At 46.3% G+C, this 15,236-nt stretch overlaps 1 protein-coding gene across 1 annotated transcript in view; it reads right to left on the bottom strand.

Moving 5' to 3' along the window:
* The window catches only part of EXPH5 (exophilin 5), a 37,027-nt gene extending 27,301 nt beyond the window's left edge, over nucleotides 1-9,726 (bottom strand). Inside the window, exon 1 of the mRNA XM_037376935.1 lies at nucleotides 9,409-9,726. Coding sequence (XP_037232832.1) covers nucleotides 9,409-9,527 — 119 coding nt within the window. The 5' untranslated portion in view covers nucleotides 9,528-9,726. The remainder of the gene's footprint in view (nucleotides 1-9,408) is intronic.
* Between the last annotated feature and the right edge of the window lie 5,510 nt (nucleotides 9,727-15,236).

Consider the following 15,236-nt stretch of genomic DNA (forward strand, 5'->3'; position numbering starts at 1 on the left):
GGTACCGGTACATATACCTATATATTTCTGAGGTAAGACTGATAAAAAGAATATAGTTTCTGGTAGGAATTCAAAATGCAGGCATTGAAATACAGCTTATTACATTTAACAGTGTTAATATAATAATCTAGCTCCAAAGAAGGATTAGAAATATGTTTCCTGTGAACATTTAGATACACACATCCTCAGGAAAAAGTCCCAATTTTTCCCTACCTGCTTTAATGCATTTTTTACATGAAATATGTAAGCTTTGAAACTTTTCAGGCTGCCAGCTTTAGGGCACTAAGTCACTTTTCAATTTAAAACAAGTACAGGAAAGACTGAACTGAAGTCAGTCTAGTCTATATAGTCCCGCGTGCAAGTTAGGGAACACAGAAGAAAATGGGGTCTCTGTGCCCAAAGCTTAAAACTCCATTGGGCCAAACTTGAAAACTAGATTCAGAGAGAAAAGAGATTTTAAAGGATGATTAAATTCAGTGTATGTAAAACACTGACAAAAACTAAATTTTAAAGACGAAAAGGAGATGGATGCATGCAACATTATTCAGAATGGTTTCTGATACAAACAAATGAATGTCAGCTGAGGCCTCGACACACAGCCCAACAAGCTTTGCTCTCAGCCATTGGTGAGGTCTCTCCAAGAGCCACGTCCAGAGATGGTGCAAGTGGTGGATGTCTAGAGGGACCCAAGAATCTGAAGTATCTCAGGGACCAAACCCAGCAAAACTCCAGGGCCCCAGGCTTCACCACAGAAAGCACGTGCTGCAGACTTCGGCAGGACTACAGGACACACGTAACCTGAACACACCACCGGAGCACAGCACTGCCAGTGCCAGGGGAGGTATCCAGCCACTCAACATGAATCTGACACATTTCTATGCAACATTTTTTTGACTTTCTGGCACAACCAATTTAGTATTTCTGAAATATGTGTGAGGACTTGAAGGTGTTGGGACACAGACAGTGTGTAGAACCTGTCAGTACCTGAAAACATTTCTGGGGTCCTTTCAAGGCAGCTCACTGCAGACTGATACTCATTCCTTTCCTTACAGCAATGACAGGCAGTGCATGTTACACTTCACTGGCATTACCCTCCAGAAGCCCAGTGACTCTGCTGCACGTGCCACTGGCATTACAAACTTCTGACATCTTTGAGAAAGCTGAGCTAAAGTGAGAGTGACCATACTTTGTTGATGTTTTCAGCATTTCAGACAGTTCTCCATGCACCTCCATGACTCTCTGCTTGCTTAGTATGGAAAGCTGTTTTCTACCTGATGTTCCCACTGATGTCAATTATTAACTTCTGCACTTGAATTGCAGAGGAGACAGAGGGTGTTGAGAACACAGAGACATTATTATCGGAAAGGTCAAACCTAGGAAGTGCACAGACTTCTTGCAAAGTGTACAAGTCCTTAACTGGGTCACAACTCCATCGAAAACCTAACAGATCAGACTGTTCTGCATTAGCTGTTCCAGAATAACTCCCCATATTGACTGCCTACTCGGTAGTTAATGTATACTTGTACTGCTGTCTGACCATTTATTCTCGAAGTCTGTTCAATTTATCCATATAGACAAAGCTCAATTAATTCTCCTTTCACCATTAAGCCTGGATTTAGAAAATGTCTACCTGTGGGCTTAAGAGTAAGCCTTGGCTTAGACCTCATCAGTTGCAACAAGTGTCTTCCTTTTGGCAGCCCTAGTGACATCAGAAAGTCGGCTAGGTAATAATAATAGGAATTATTATGATGATTTTCACTTTTACAGTATTTTGTCACTTGAAAATGCTAACATTAGTAGTTTGAACCCTGGCATAAGCCTATGTTTGAATGACCATGAGTGAAAATGCCCTGAGCATGTCCTTCCCGCTCCTGTGGGTTTGGCCGCCTGGACCCAGGGCCAGCTTGGAAAGAGCAGAGCTGGTGGCCTTGGAGAAAGCTGTTGGGAAGACAGCCAGAAGCCTCGCAAGGGCCACCCCTACTTGCCCCAGGAGTTGCTTTTAAACGGGGAGGCTGCCTCACTGGGCCTTGCCGCAACTACAGCCCCAGACACGTCCTAGCCTTGATCCCTGGACTGACATCCCAACCTAGCCTCAGCCCAGCCATCACAGGGCCATGGATGACCCTGGTCACCATCGTCACCAGGCCTGACCCTGATGTGACTTCATGGCTTGACCATGGCCCTGCATCATCACCACAGCCCTGCCCCGTGACCAGCAGGCTGCGGCGGACCTGGCTGCCCTCACCAGGCCTGACCCTGACTCAGCCCCACAGCCTGGCCTGGGCCCTGCCACACCACCATGGCGGTTGGGCCACGGCTGCCCTGTCTCGCGGGGTGGGACAGGCCCTGGCGGCATGGTCCTGCCCTGCCAGCCCTGTGGGGAGCCCCCATGGCCCCCGTAACATGAAGAAAGAAGAAAAGTAACGTGAAGAAAGAAGAAACACATTAAGTGCACTACCAGACAGGCTCTTCCAAACGTAACACACCTGAAAAGGTGCTTCTGGGTCTCGTTCTGCTGCCACACACACTGTAGAAACCCCCTTGCTCTCAAACATAAAGTGCAAAGCTTTGGAGGAAGGGATTGACCTTTGTTAGCACTGAAAGTAGTTTACTATGAAAAGACAAGACCAACAAGCTAGCAGCAATGCCAGTCCAGACCCTGTTCTATAGATGTAAAACTGGAGTTACACCTCAGACTTCATATTAGTTAGCCCAGATGCACAGGACTAAAAATCAAAACAGAAAATGGCACATGCCGTGCCCACCTGCCCCTGGCTGTGACTGCCCAGTCTTCCTCAGCTCACATGGAGCCCCAGTCCTCGACCCCAGGCCCCACCACAACACAGGATTATTAAAAAACAGCAATGAGGAAGCAACTTGATAGGCAACTTAATTGCCTTTGGTTTCAGTACCCCCGCTCAAACAAGGGGAGTCCCAAAGTGGGATTATTTATGTCAGTAATTGTTTACCAAACTGAGTAAAGGTTTTTAAACTACAGTCTTCCCTGCCATTCTTGCTTCCATTTACACTTCTTTAGCATATTAGAACTTCAGGGCTTCAAGGACCTGTTTACATAAGTGTTCTCAAACCACTAAACATGCCAGTGGCACAGTATCAGCAATAAATAATAATAGTAACTCCTCCACAAACAAGACACAATAGAACACTTGTGCCCTGAAACATCCCGGGGCGGAGTATCTCTTAGGAAAGAATTTCTTTATTAATGCTTTGTTCAGATAGGGAGCTCCACCGGAACAACAATACACCCAAATGGTGCTGTCCTGGTATCCTGCCTGCTGTCCTCACCCATGGAGCTTATGGGTGTTTTGGGGATGATTCTAAAAATTCTTTGTAACTATTTTCAGTAGTGCCCAGCAACAGGACAAGGGGCAATGGGCACAAACTACAACACAAGAAGTTCCATCTGAATATGAGGAAGAACTTCTTTACTTCAAGGGTGACAGAACCCTGGCACAGGCTGCCCAGAGAGGCTGTGGAGTCTCCTTCTCTGGAGACATTCAAAACCCACCTGGACGTGACTCTGTGCAGCCTGCTCCAGGTGAACCTGCTTTAGCAGGGGTTGGACTAGATGATCTCCAGAGGTCCCCATACCATTCTGTGATTCTGTGATAAGGAGTTGGGCCCCTAATCTAGACCTCTAACACCCAAGAAGTTATTCTTAAGTCTTTGAGAGGCTGCAAGAAGGTCAGGAGTACTTCTGTGACCAAGCCAAAAAAAAAAAGCTGCAATGTCAGACCCCTAAAACTGTACGCAAGACAAAAGAGTTGAAGCACCAAGAGGGTGCTGAGTATGTCTGCACCTCTGCCACAAATGCCTTCCAAGGTTATGAGTATGGAAAAAGGTGAAAAAATACATTCCCCATGCAGCGTTATATTCCCAGCCTCTATTGCCAGACTCGTGAGAGCAAACGTCAGTCAAGAGAGTACAATATGGAATTACTTGCAACAAACTATGAACTCAGTAAATGATCTGCTGTAAGGCAGTAAGAACAGTTGTGTTCCTGTAAGCAGTAACTACATCCAAATGATTTGTTGTGGAGACTGTCTAGAACAAAGGAAGGAGGGGATTAATCTTTCACATAAGAATCTTATGTTGTTAATGGGTCACCAAGAGAGGAGCAGCAAGTGGTGCTGACTGTACCTCCTAATTAATTTCTCTTGCTTTTCATCTTTAAATTTGAGGATAAATTAAAAAAAAAACAAACTCTGCTTTGCTGCCATCTATTTGCATTGTCATAGTTCTGTAAGAATAAATCTACTAAATAAAAAAAGCAAAAGCATAAACCAACCTGGAAATAAGCAAAACAAATGAAAGCAGAGGGAACAAGTACTCTTCTTTCTCAAAAGCTCCGTTTCCCTTTCCTCTTTTTTTCAGTTCCTATTCATAGACAGTGGCTGATGCCTAACATATGTTCTAGAGCTGGTAATTAAGTTTTTTCCATTCCTCCTACTGAAAAAAAGAAAAAATTCTTTACACAATACAAACATGGTTACTTCTCGAAACATGATCTATCAGGTAAACTGCTATTCAGGCAGGCAGGTTCATTTCCATGGTCAGTGGCTCAGTCTCTGGTATTTTCAGTGTCTCATTTGAAAGTGAAGATAACAGTATTTCCCTTTTTCTCAAGGATTAATAAACTAAAACAGCACAAGGCTACTGTATGTAGTCACAATAGAAGCATTATATAAACCAGACAAATCTCCTAAATAGAAGTCAGTAATTAAAGAAATCTGAGCTCTTCTGCCCTTTTAAATAGATTCTCTATTTATCCGTAGCTCTTCTGCTGTAGCTCCCAACTGCTCTTTTTTTGAACAACCTGCAAATGTACCAGCCACCTGTTCCCATGCCACAACCCCCTACCTGCTGCCTCTTTTGAGTAGCTGGCTCCATGTCTCCTAGCTCCTGTCATCTCAGCTGCTCTCTGAACCTTGGTGCCATTTCACAGTGGAGGTGCATCTCTGCACCCAGTGCTCAGACGATCTGAGGCAACAGAGCCCCAAAGCTGACTGGAAAGACACCTGCTTGGGTGCTGTCCACCTCTCCACGATCTGCAGAGGGAGGAGCTGAGCTTCCTCAGAAAATAAAAGGCAGCAGCTCCACCTCTGTATCCCATAGCTTCATGCCCTATTGCTCCTGAGCCTCCCCACAGGGATTGCCAGTCCCTCTGCTACCTGCCAGGCTCTGAACTGCTGTCCCGAAGAGATGGGAAGCAGCCAGCCTCCCTTGTCACCCTCCCCATCAGCTTCTGGGAGAAAGGACAGAAAAGAGAAGCACCTATATGTTTGTTAAGTCTTTGGGACCTGGGGCTCTGCATGCAAGTTATTAACTGTCAATTCTTCCTTAATTTCTGTCCTCAGCAGCTGCAGTACAAAGCTTGAGAAGAGAAGCCAGGTGTAGGCTGAAGCCTTGAAACCAGAAGTTAAATAAGAGACCTGGAATGTTTTTATGTCGTGATTTTCAGGCCTATTTCATTATGTATGGCAAGTTGACCTGTGGTATTAATAACTGTGCCTACAGAAAGCATTCATTGTGTTTTACGGAAACTGAATTGTCAGGGAGCCATCTGAACATGATACTGCTCTCTGAACATGCTGGATTCCTCCTTATCTCCTCCTGGGCATCTAACTGTGATTGAAATATTTGGGAGAAGGAACCTTTTTCCACAAGCATCTGCAAAATCATCAGTTTCATTAATCAGGCTTATTAAAATAGCATTTTGTGACATGGAGTTCTGTCTTTACAATGCGTGTATATCGATATACAGACCCATATTCCATTTTTTCTCCCATGCTAACATTTATGATAAATGAGGTTTTCTTCCAGGTGGTATTATGAATGAGACTTGATTTGATGAACAACAAATAACAGCTGGGTGTTACCCAAGTCAAAATTAATGTGTATTTATATATTTAAAATTATTAAATACTTGATTACTAAGTTTCTAAATTATTTTCAGTGTATATAGCAGTGAACAGCCATGTGAGATATACCAAAGCTGACTGCTGCTGCTTCTCTGAACCTGTTTCGTGGGGGAAGCAGTCAGGTATGGCTGGTTTGCTGTTGCTGTTCAAAGGTACTGCTGAGAGGAGCCACGAGAGGGCACTGGAAAAGAGAAAACCGGCAAAAAAAAAAAAAAGCAGTCCTGGGAACAAACAGCCCAGGGCACATGAGAAGCTCAGCTCCCTGTCAGTAACAAGAATAAGTAAAGGCCCAACGGGTCACACAGTTCATTTCTTCATAAAAGGGAAAGTAATACTGAGAAGTCTTCCAAACAAGGCTTAGAGATCTGAAGCCTGCCAAGGGAGCTGAGAAAGGGCCAACGGTTCTCAGAGGGTGTGCTGGGGCACCAGGAGGAACTGGGAAGGCCAGCACGAAGCGGGGCCCACACCTACACAAATGTGCACAATTGGCCAGGTAGGTCACGCATTCCTGCTCTAAAGGCTACAGAGAGAAAAGGAAGGGAGATGAAAAGGGGTTGTATAAAGCAAATAGCCTTTTCCCAGAAAACACCCCCAGGTATGTGTTTAATTTCATGAAGGCATGGGCTGTCTGGGTGAAGAGAGATCCAGAGGTTCTATAAAGCAGTGTAGGTAAGCAATAAGAAAAGAAAAAAAAAGTATATATTCGTCTGGGAACAGTTACGGTTACATAGCTGAGGAGGAGCTTGAGAAGGTCAGTATTTCATGCTGTACTGCAATACATTTGCATTTATGTGATAATCGACTCCGCTGAACCATGGTTGCCATTTGTTGGACATCACAAGCCATGCACAATGTCAGAATTCATCTTTTGATCTTATTTCTTATTTTGCCTTTCAAAATTAACTGGTGTTAACATTTTTTTTATATACAAACTGCAGCTTGTAAAAAGAAAAAAACCACGTTCCTGTTTGGTTTTTTTTTATTCCAGAGTTGTATCTGGGAATGGATTTCCATTTTTCATTGATCTTTTAAGAGATCTGCAGACAGCTATGTGCTTGTTCATATGACATCAAATAGCACACACAGTGTCAGAGAAATCATTAGAACCTGACTTGTGGTCTGCCAGGAAATGCTTTATTCCCTCTGTCAATCCAGTCTGGAGTGGTCTATACAGGGACATAATATATTTTAAATAAAGATGGTCACCAAACAAACTTGACCAATGAGTCCACTGGTGATTACTGACTTGCTCCCTGGCCCTGCCCAGCTCCAACTAGATCTTTCCAAAACCATGCTCAGGAGCACTCTGCGGGATAACTCACTTCAGTGACTTCATGCAAAAAAGTAGTATTGATGAAACTGCTCCCTGCTCCTTCCATTCCATAGCATCTCCCTGTATGCCTCATTTGACTGATGGTGTGAATCAAATAGTTTCAAAATCACGCTCTGAAAGCATCCCAGGAGGGGGCTGCCACAGTGCTCATGCATCACTTTAAAACTTTCGAACTGAAAAAAATTTGTATGAAGTTAATTACCAAAATAATAGTAATAAGAATGACATAGAGCCAAGGGGGCAGGCATATGGGACCAAGAGAAGCAAATGAAATTTTTGTTAGAGCCTCTGAAGCTCACTGAGGTCATATAGGAACTGCAGGATTTGGCCCTCCAGGGTGATCGCTGTTATTACTTAGATTATAGTAGCACAGGGCAACATCACACAGACTGGAATCTGCCTGCTCCTGATGGAAGTCCCCTGGCCTGAAGAGCTTACAGTCTGAATAAGACCAGTAGATGAGTGGAGTGAGCAAGAGAGTACTTTTATTATGCCCAAGAGAAATTATGAAACTTGCCAAAGGACACATACAAAGCCTCTGAGAGATTCTGTGTTTAACCTAGATTTCAGTGTGGCACCTTGATCATAAACACCTGTCTTCTGCTCAACTTCTGAATGCCTCTTCAACTGAGATTTAAAGTTGACTCCATCTCAGCAAAGCATCACCAGAAACGTCCTCTTATACCATGTTTATTTTGACAGCTTTTGCATAAAGGGAGACCACTTCCTACTGACAAAGTTCTAAGTCCATAGATGGAGAAACAAACAGAAATCTGGGGACAGGTGAGAGCCCCAAGTTCCAAGAGCAGGCTATCACTTCACGAGCCTTTCTACACCACAGGCAGCCTCACTGCACTTGCTCCTGCTTTAGTGTCACCCTATTAAAATTAAAGAGTTTTAAACTTAGAGCTATCCAGCCATGTAATTCTCCATATACAGCAAAATATTCATTCTTTTTTGCAGGGGGGCTTATAATGGGACACATGGCATAGAAATTAATCAAAGAAACAAAGGTAATGCCAAATTACAGAAGAAAGAAATCACTAAATTTAACTCAGTCCTGGGTCACATGCTGCAGAGAACTAAGACAAGCTTTGGATGCAAGTCAGCATTGACACATGTTTAACCATGCCCATCATAAAATCAACTTGACTGAAACAAAAAAAATGCACAGTACTAAAATCCACTCGATGGAAGTGTTACTCATTAACATTCCGCCTACATCCTAGATGAAAGCATTACTCGTGAAAAGTGGCCACTTGTGAATCTGAGAGGACACTACCTCTCAGCTGCAAACTGCCCACAAGGTACCTCCTGTCTCATCCAGAGGAAGAAATGATAACCTTTAATAACACACAGCTCATTTCCCAGCATAGATTATATTACTCCTTGACCTGTGCTTTCATTATCAACGCAAATTGCTTGGGTGACTGTGCACAGGGGAGATGGGAGCTAGAAACAAAGTCGAGGCTGTTCTATTTCTTCATACGGCTCAGGTAAGATGGTATAACTTGCGCACCTGAAGGCGGAGGGGATTCAGTTAAGTCACTTGAAAGGGTCTTGCGAACAACCTTTCAGGCTGGCGAGTGCCGGGCTTGGTTGCCAAAAGCTGTCTGGATCGGCTCCGGGATCGGCCCGGGAGCCGCCACGTTTCCCTGCACGGAGCCGCCAAACCTCGGCACCGCTGCCCGCCCGGGTGCCAGTGCCCGGCCCGCGCCCCGGCCAGCCCCGCGGCGACAGGCTGGGGTAGCCTGGGCCCCCCCCGGGGCGGGAGGCGAGCCGCGGGCAGCGGCAGCAGCACCCGCCGTGACTCAGAGCCGGCTTCGCCACAACACGCGTTTCCCAGACGTCCCGATGCCGCCGATGCCCGGGACGGGCGGCTCCGCGGCCCGGCAGCAGCCGCCGCTGGCGGAGGGCAGCCCCGCTGCCCCGGCCGGCGCACAGCCCTCCCAGGGGCGGCCACCCGCCCCTCTTCCCGCTCTACTCGGCGGGGCGAGGCAGCTGCGGGTCCCGCCGCCACCCGGGCCGGGGCCGTGCGCGCCCCGCTCCCCGCCGCCCCCCGCCGCCCAGCTCCGCGCCTCCCAGCCCCCTCAGGCGCGGCGGGCAGCGGCGGGCCGGTGTGAAGCCTGGTACCTGACTCTGTCCTTCTCAGCCCGCCGAAGCTCCGAGTCCCTCTGCAGCACCTGAAAAATCGCCCTAGCTTCCTCCTCGTTTAAAAAACTGAGATCCAGCCCCCCAGGCGCTGCGGTCATGGCTTTGCTTGTTTGCGGGCGGGCGGGCGGAGGCAGGCGGGCAGCGCTGACCCCCTCGGAGCCTGGAGCGACACCAGCATGGCCGAGCCCCGGCAGGACGGCGCACGCCGGTACCCGCTGCCCTCTGCACGGCGGGAGCCAGGGCCGGAGCCGGAGCCGCGGCCGCCCCGTACCGCACCGCACCGCACCGGCGCGCGTCGGGCAACACCCTCCGCAGGGAGCGCGGCCCGGCGGGGCGGGGCGGGGGCCAGGGCCGGGGCCGGGCGGGCCGGCGCTTGAGTCAGGTGTTTGCGCCGAGCCTTTGGCGCGGTGTTTGCCCTTGGCGCTGCCAGGCGGAGCACACGCCTGCCCAGGGGGACCGGCTGCTGGACGGTGCGGAGCTCCCCCCCTCCCGCCGCCGGGCAGCCCCGTCACGCCTGTGCCTGGCTGGCGGCGCCCGGCTGCGGCCGTGAGGCGGGGCCGCCGTCGAGGCGCTCCCCGCGGCCCCGCAGCGCGGCCCCCCGCTCCGCCCGGGCGCCGCTCGGCCCCTCGCCCGCCCCCGCGGGGCCGCCGCCGCGCCGCTGCAGAGGGACTTGCCGGCAGCCTCGCGGAGCGGGTGCGGAGCGGTGTCTTCCCCGTGGGGGAAGAACGGGACAGTGCTTCTATTTACCCTCCGTTGAGGTTTTCCCGAGGAAACGGTAGAGAACAGTTGTTCTTGCTTGACCTGGGCGTTACAACCACATCTCAGGAGTAATTTCATCCTGATTCCATTCTAACGGCCCTAACGCAACTCAGCTCTGTGCTGGTGGGAGCAGCACCAACAGGCATGTCTCTGTGAAGTACGTGTGTCTAGTCCGCTGTACTAGTTGAATAGTTAAGTGAAATTTTTCCATCAAAGAAAGGCTTTACTCAGGACCGAACTGCAGATGGGGGGCACAGCTGTATGGAGAAAGAAAACTGAATGCAATTTTTAGTACAGAAAAGCAAATCTGTGGAAATGTCAGGGTGGCAGTGTGCAGGGGGAGCGGGGCTGAGCGGTGCGCAGCCACCTTCCCACCCCACAGCAGGCTGATGTGGGGCCAGGGAAGAATGCTTCCCCGCTAGGAAGTCGTGTGGAGCAAGTGGAAATAAGGACCTTAGAGCACAGCGGGAATAACAAGTTGCAGGAGGCTCCTTGTTTCAGTGTAGCTTCTGGCATCACTAGTCTGTCCCAAAGAGGAACTTACCAGATTCCTGGTGACCAAACAACATAAACAAGGCTGTGAGACAACTGACGAAACGTAATGAAAGCTGTGAAGGATTGTGATGTTTAGAAAACGTCAGGAGGAAATGTCTCTCACAGAAAAAAAGACAGTGATTTTTTAATAGGGTATAGGAGATGCTTCTGGGTGAAGTCCAAGTGTGTTGTTTCTAAAGGTGCAAGAGCCGCAGCCATCACTGGTGCGTTAGGAGCTTACAGAACTTCTGTCTTCCTGAATCTGTTGCATTAAGCATACTGGGGTGACTGTTTTGCCAGCAGAAGCTAGGCGTATGGATTTCTCCCTGGGACTCTCCCAGGCAGTGAATTAGGTGGATGGGACATCACTCTCCCTTTCTGCCTGGCACCTGCAGGATATGGGAAGCAATTGCTCATGGTAGTTGCGTCACACTGGATCTACTCCCAGAGCTGAGGGGGAATGTGATAATTTTTTTCTGTACATCCATTGTAATGAACCTCATCAATGCCCACTCTTGCCTTAAAAACTCCCCACAGTGCCTCACCAATGCCCACTCTTGCCTTAAAAACATTTTATCTTATGGGTCAAGTGTTTTTTTAACTTCACGCAAACATCTAAAGTCAGGTTGGATGGGGCTCTGAGCAACCTGATCTAGCTGAAGACATCCCTGCTTATTGCAGGGGCGTTGGACTAGATGACCGTTAAAGGTCCCTTCCAACGCAAAACCTTCTGTGATTCTATGACAAAAAAATAAATAAAACATACATACAGAATACATAGAAAGGATGTGCATGTTCTTACGAGTTTGTAAAGGAAGTTATGTGCTACAGGCCTTACAAAGCAAGGGTGACATTCCCCCATGAATTTGGTGACTTCATCTATAATTGTATTTATCCTGCATGTAAGTCCAGAGTGGAACTGTATTTCTAAGTTTCTGCCATCCTTTTTCTTCATATCGATCTGGTTTTTTTCCCATCATCAAAATGTATGTTAGCATATTTTCAGTGCTAAGAGAAGCAGGGGCAAGTTGTTCATTTGGCAGATGAGCAACACATAGTCTTTCAGAAAACAACAAAGAAGTAAGTTTTTCATTCTGTGGAAAGCGATGGAATTATTTAGAAGAGTAACAAGTATGTGCACTAGTGGCTTTTAGAGAGATGCTACCAGACACCACAGTGGTTATTATTTCAATGGCTTTTATCCAGAATATTTAGTGATTTGGGCATAGCCATCTTATATGGTAAGAAGACCTTCATTTTACACAGCATCTTTGGTATGTCATACGAGCATTACCAAATGTGTGTTGGATCAGGACAAGAAACAGCTATCTATGGAGTCTTCTGTCAGAAATTTATTTTGTGAAAAATAACCACTTTTCCATATGTCTCTTCGTTACTCCACCTCACTTTAAACTTCATGTCTTTTTCATATATGGATCATGATGCAAGGAAACACTGCCTTATTCCAGTATTTAGAGCCTCCAGCCCCTTATGTGCTTTAATTTCTGCTGCATAAACCTAAGACAGGATACACACTCTAAATTTTATTCCAGGTCTTTTAACTAACAGCTGTTCCAGGAAGATACAGAAGTGTTTTCTTGTAAATAAATAGCTTTTTTTCTGTTTATCAACCTGAAACAGAGGGCCAAAATAGTATATGAGAGGCTGCAGACATGAGAAGTCTATTAGTAATGTTAATTGCCAATGCCACTAAAGAGGATGCTGACACACATACCTTAATTATAGGGCAAATTCTTCAAAAACTGTATTTCACAAATACTGTTGTACTAATGGGTGGTGTTAACTCCACTTAATCTCAGCAGAGGATTTCAAAGTGTAGGGCTCCAGAAAGCCAGAGGGGCTGTTTCTGACAGTTGATCTGTAGCTAAGGAATTGAGGGGAATGTGCAGGAAGGTTGGTTGAATCTTGTAGCAATTGGCCTTGAGGCTCATGTCAGCCTCAAGGCCTGGAAGAACTGTAAGGTCTTGTCTATTCCTGTTGAACTAATTACTGTGTAAATTGTCACACAGATTAGTGAAGGCTAGTTTAATTAACTCCCCGCATTAAGTGAAAAAGGCTTCATGGCAAGGCAAAGAATAAATATGAAGAGTCTTTCCCTTAAAATGTATTAAATCTGCTTATTGTGTTTGAAATAAATATTTCTAACACTAACCTATGTCAAAAATAGTTTGATCACGCTACTTGTAAGAACAAAAGCAGTGTCTCTCCCTCTGTTTAACAAGCCCATCATTTATATCTCAGTTTAGTCGAATAGTCATTATTGATTCACGTATATTAAGTTAACAGCTAGAGGTCCAGCTGCGTTTCAGGGGACGTGGTGGCTTGCAGTGCATGGTTCCCCCTGCCACAGGTAGACATTTCCACTGAGCAGTGAGTGTTCTCCAGGATCTGTCACTGGGCCCTCAGCTCCCACTTCAAAAGAGCTTTGGACTTTCATTTAGGCGTTTTCACTGTGAAGTAGTATGCTTTGAAGATTGCCTGGACGTTGACATCCAAACACTGCTGGTGTTATTATAGCTGTTTGCGTGCTACGCGGCCTCTTGTGAGGCAGGGAGGGAGCCAGGACCAGGCTGAGCAGGTTGCCGAGTGCAGGCCGCTGTTGTCCAGCCTGAAACCACCACAGGCGCTAGGCCTGCTGCCACAGGGAATGCCAGTCTTCAAGGGACACCCACATTCACAAGTCACATCTTGCAGCCTGTGTGGCTGCAGACTGCTCCTTTTCACAATTTCCTCAAGCGCTTCCTCTCGATGAGTCTCTCATTCACCTGGTTTTCTTTTCCTCCCAATCCCTTCTCCCAGTTTTAGACTCTGCCCTACCACCATGGCAGATTTCCTCACCTTACAAGTACTGCTTGCTGCTACTGCTACCTCTCATCCTAATGCCTTCCCACCTTCCTACCCCATACATTGTCTATAGGAGCTCCTCAATTTTTTCCAGTACAGAGGTTTTTTTTCTGCTGAAGTAGACTTGTGGATCCCTTAGAATGGCAGAAGGGCATCATGGCAAAATATGGATTTTGCCTACCAGAAGAAAGGTAAGAGTGATATCCCAAAAGCATATTAACACCATACGGCAGCAAGGAAAAGTGGTCATGAGAGAGACCTCTGAAGCAGCAGCTGCAGCCTGACCCTCACACTTTGTGACAATACTGATGGTGTATTTGGTGCTGCTTTGGACACTGACTCCGTGACACCCCTTTGTTTTGCTTTTTGCTTATGACTAGCTTGTCTGTCCTCCTTCCTCCCTTACTTTTAGGATTCAGTTAATCACTAATATAACTTTGAATACTCATTGGGACTCCACTTCCTCCAGACTGGTGAGAAGATTTTGAGCAGAATTCCTCACAGGGATTTTAGGGGGGTTGCTGCAGAGGGCTGTGGCCTGGAGAGGCATATGAAGAAGGTGGTTACAAGTACATCTCTGGAGTGCAAGAGCACTGCTTGGAATTGGAGGAGCAGCATGTGTTGTTGAAATGATGCAGGATTTCTGCTTTATTGTAGGTCTGATGTCTTGACTGTCAGGGCGATTGGTTGGCTAGTACTGCATATAACATCTGCTCTCTTGGCAGAAACTATGTAACCTTCTCTTCCTCCTTAACTAATATGTGCATAAACATAATCACCAGAGGCCATTACCTGGGACACGGCAGAATTATGCATTTAATATATTAAGCTTATATGCCAGTGCATGCAACCTATTAAGTCAGGCTTGAGTAAAGGTAAAAAGAACCAGGCATGACTAAACAATAAGGAAAAGATGTTATTAGAAGCAAGAAAGCAACCTTCAAAACGCTGAAGTCATATTCAAATGAAGCAAATAGAAAAATTAATAAATCCTGGCTGATAACATGTAAAAATAAAATTAAACAGAGGGAAAAAAAAAAGAGCTGGGAGGAGAAACTTACTAAAGGACCCAGCATGAAATCCTTCTTGAAATACATCAAGAAGCTCATCAGGGAGTCTGTAGGGCTGATCAAGGGTATATTAAAAAAAAGGGTATAAAAGAAGCACTACAGAGAGCAGACCTTTTCAGAGAAGAAATGGATATTCACTGTGGAAGAAATTGCAAAAAACCACATGCCATAATACTTTTCCAGGAGAGATCTGACTGAAATGGAAATGACTGTGAAAGAGATTATGTAACAAATAGGCAACATGAACATTAAAAAATCATCAATACTAGAACTTATTTCATCCAGTGGTTCTAAGAAGACTTACCATAGCCTGTAACTGCTCACTGTAGTCCTTGATACCTGAGAACTGGAATGTGGCAAATAGATACCAGCTGTAAAACAGTTTTCAGGGCAAATCAAGGGAACTATGGGATTGTAAGCTCTCTCTATCAAGTGACCTAGAAGAACAACAATTTCAAATGGGGCCCAGAACAAGCCTTTGAACAAATTAAACAGGAAATAGTTCATGCATTAGCCCTTGGGCCAGTCTGGACAGGACAACATGTTAAAAAAGTGCTCTACACCACAGCTGGGGAGAAT

This window comes from Falco rusticolus, chromosome 2, assembly GCF_015220075.1.
Source record: "Falco rusticolus isolate bFalRus1 chromosome 2, bFalRus1.pri, whole genome shotgun sequence".
NCBI lineage: Eukaryota > Metazoa > Chordata > Aves > Falconiformes > Falconidae > Falco > Falco rusticolus.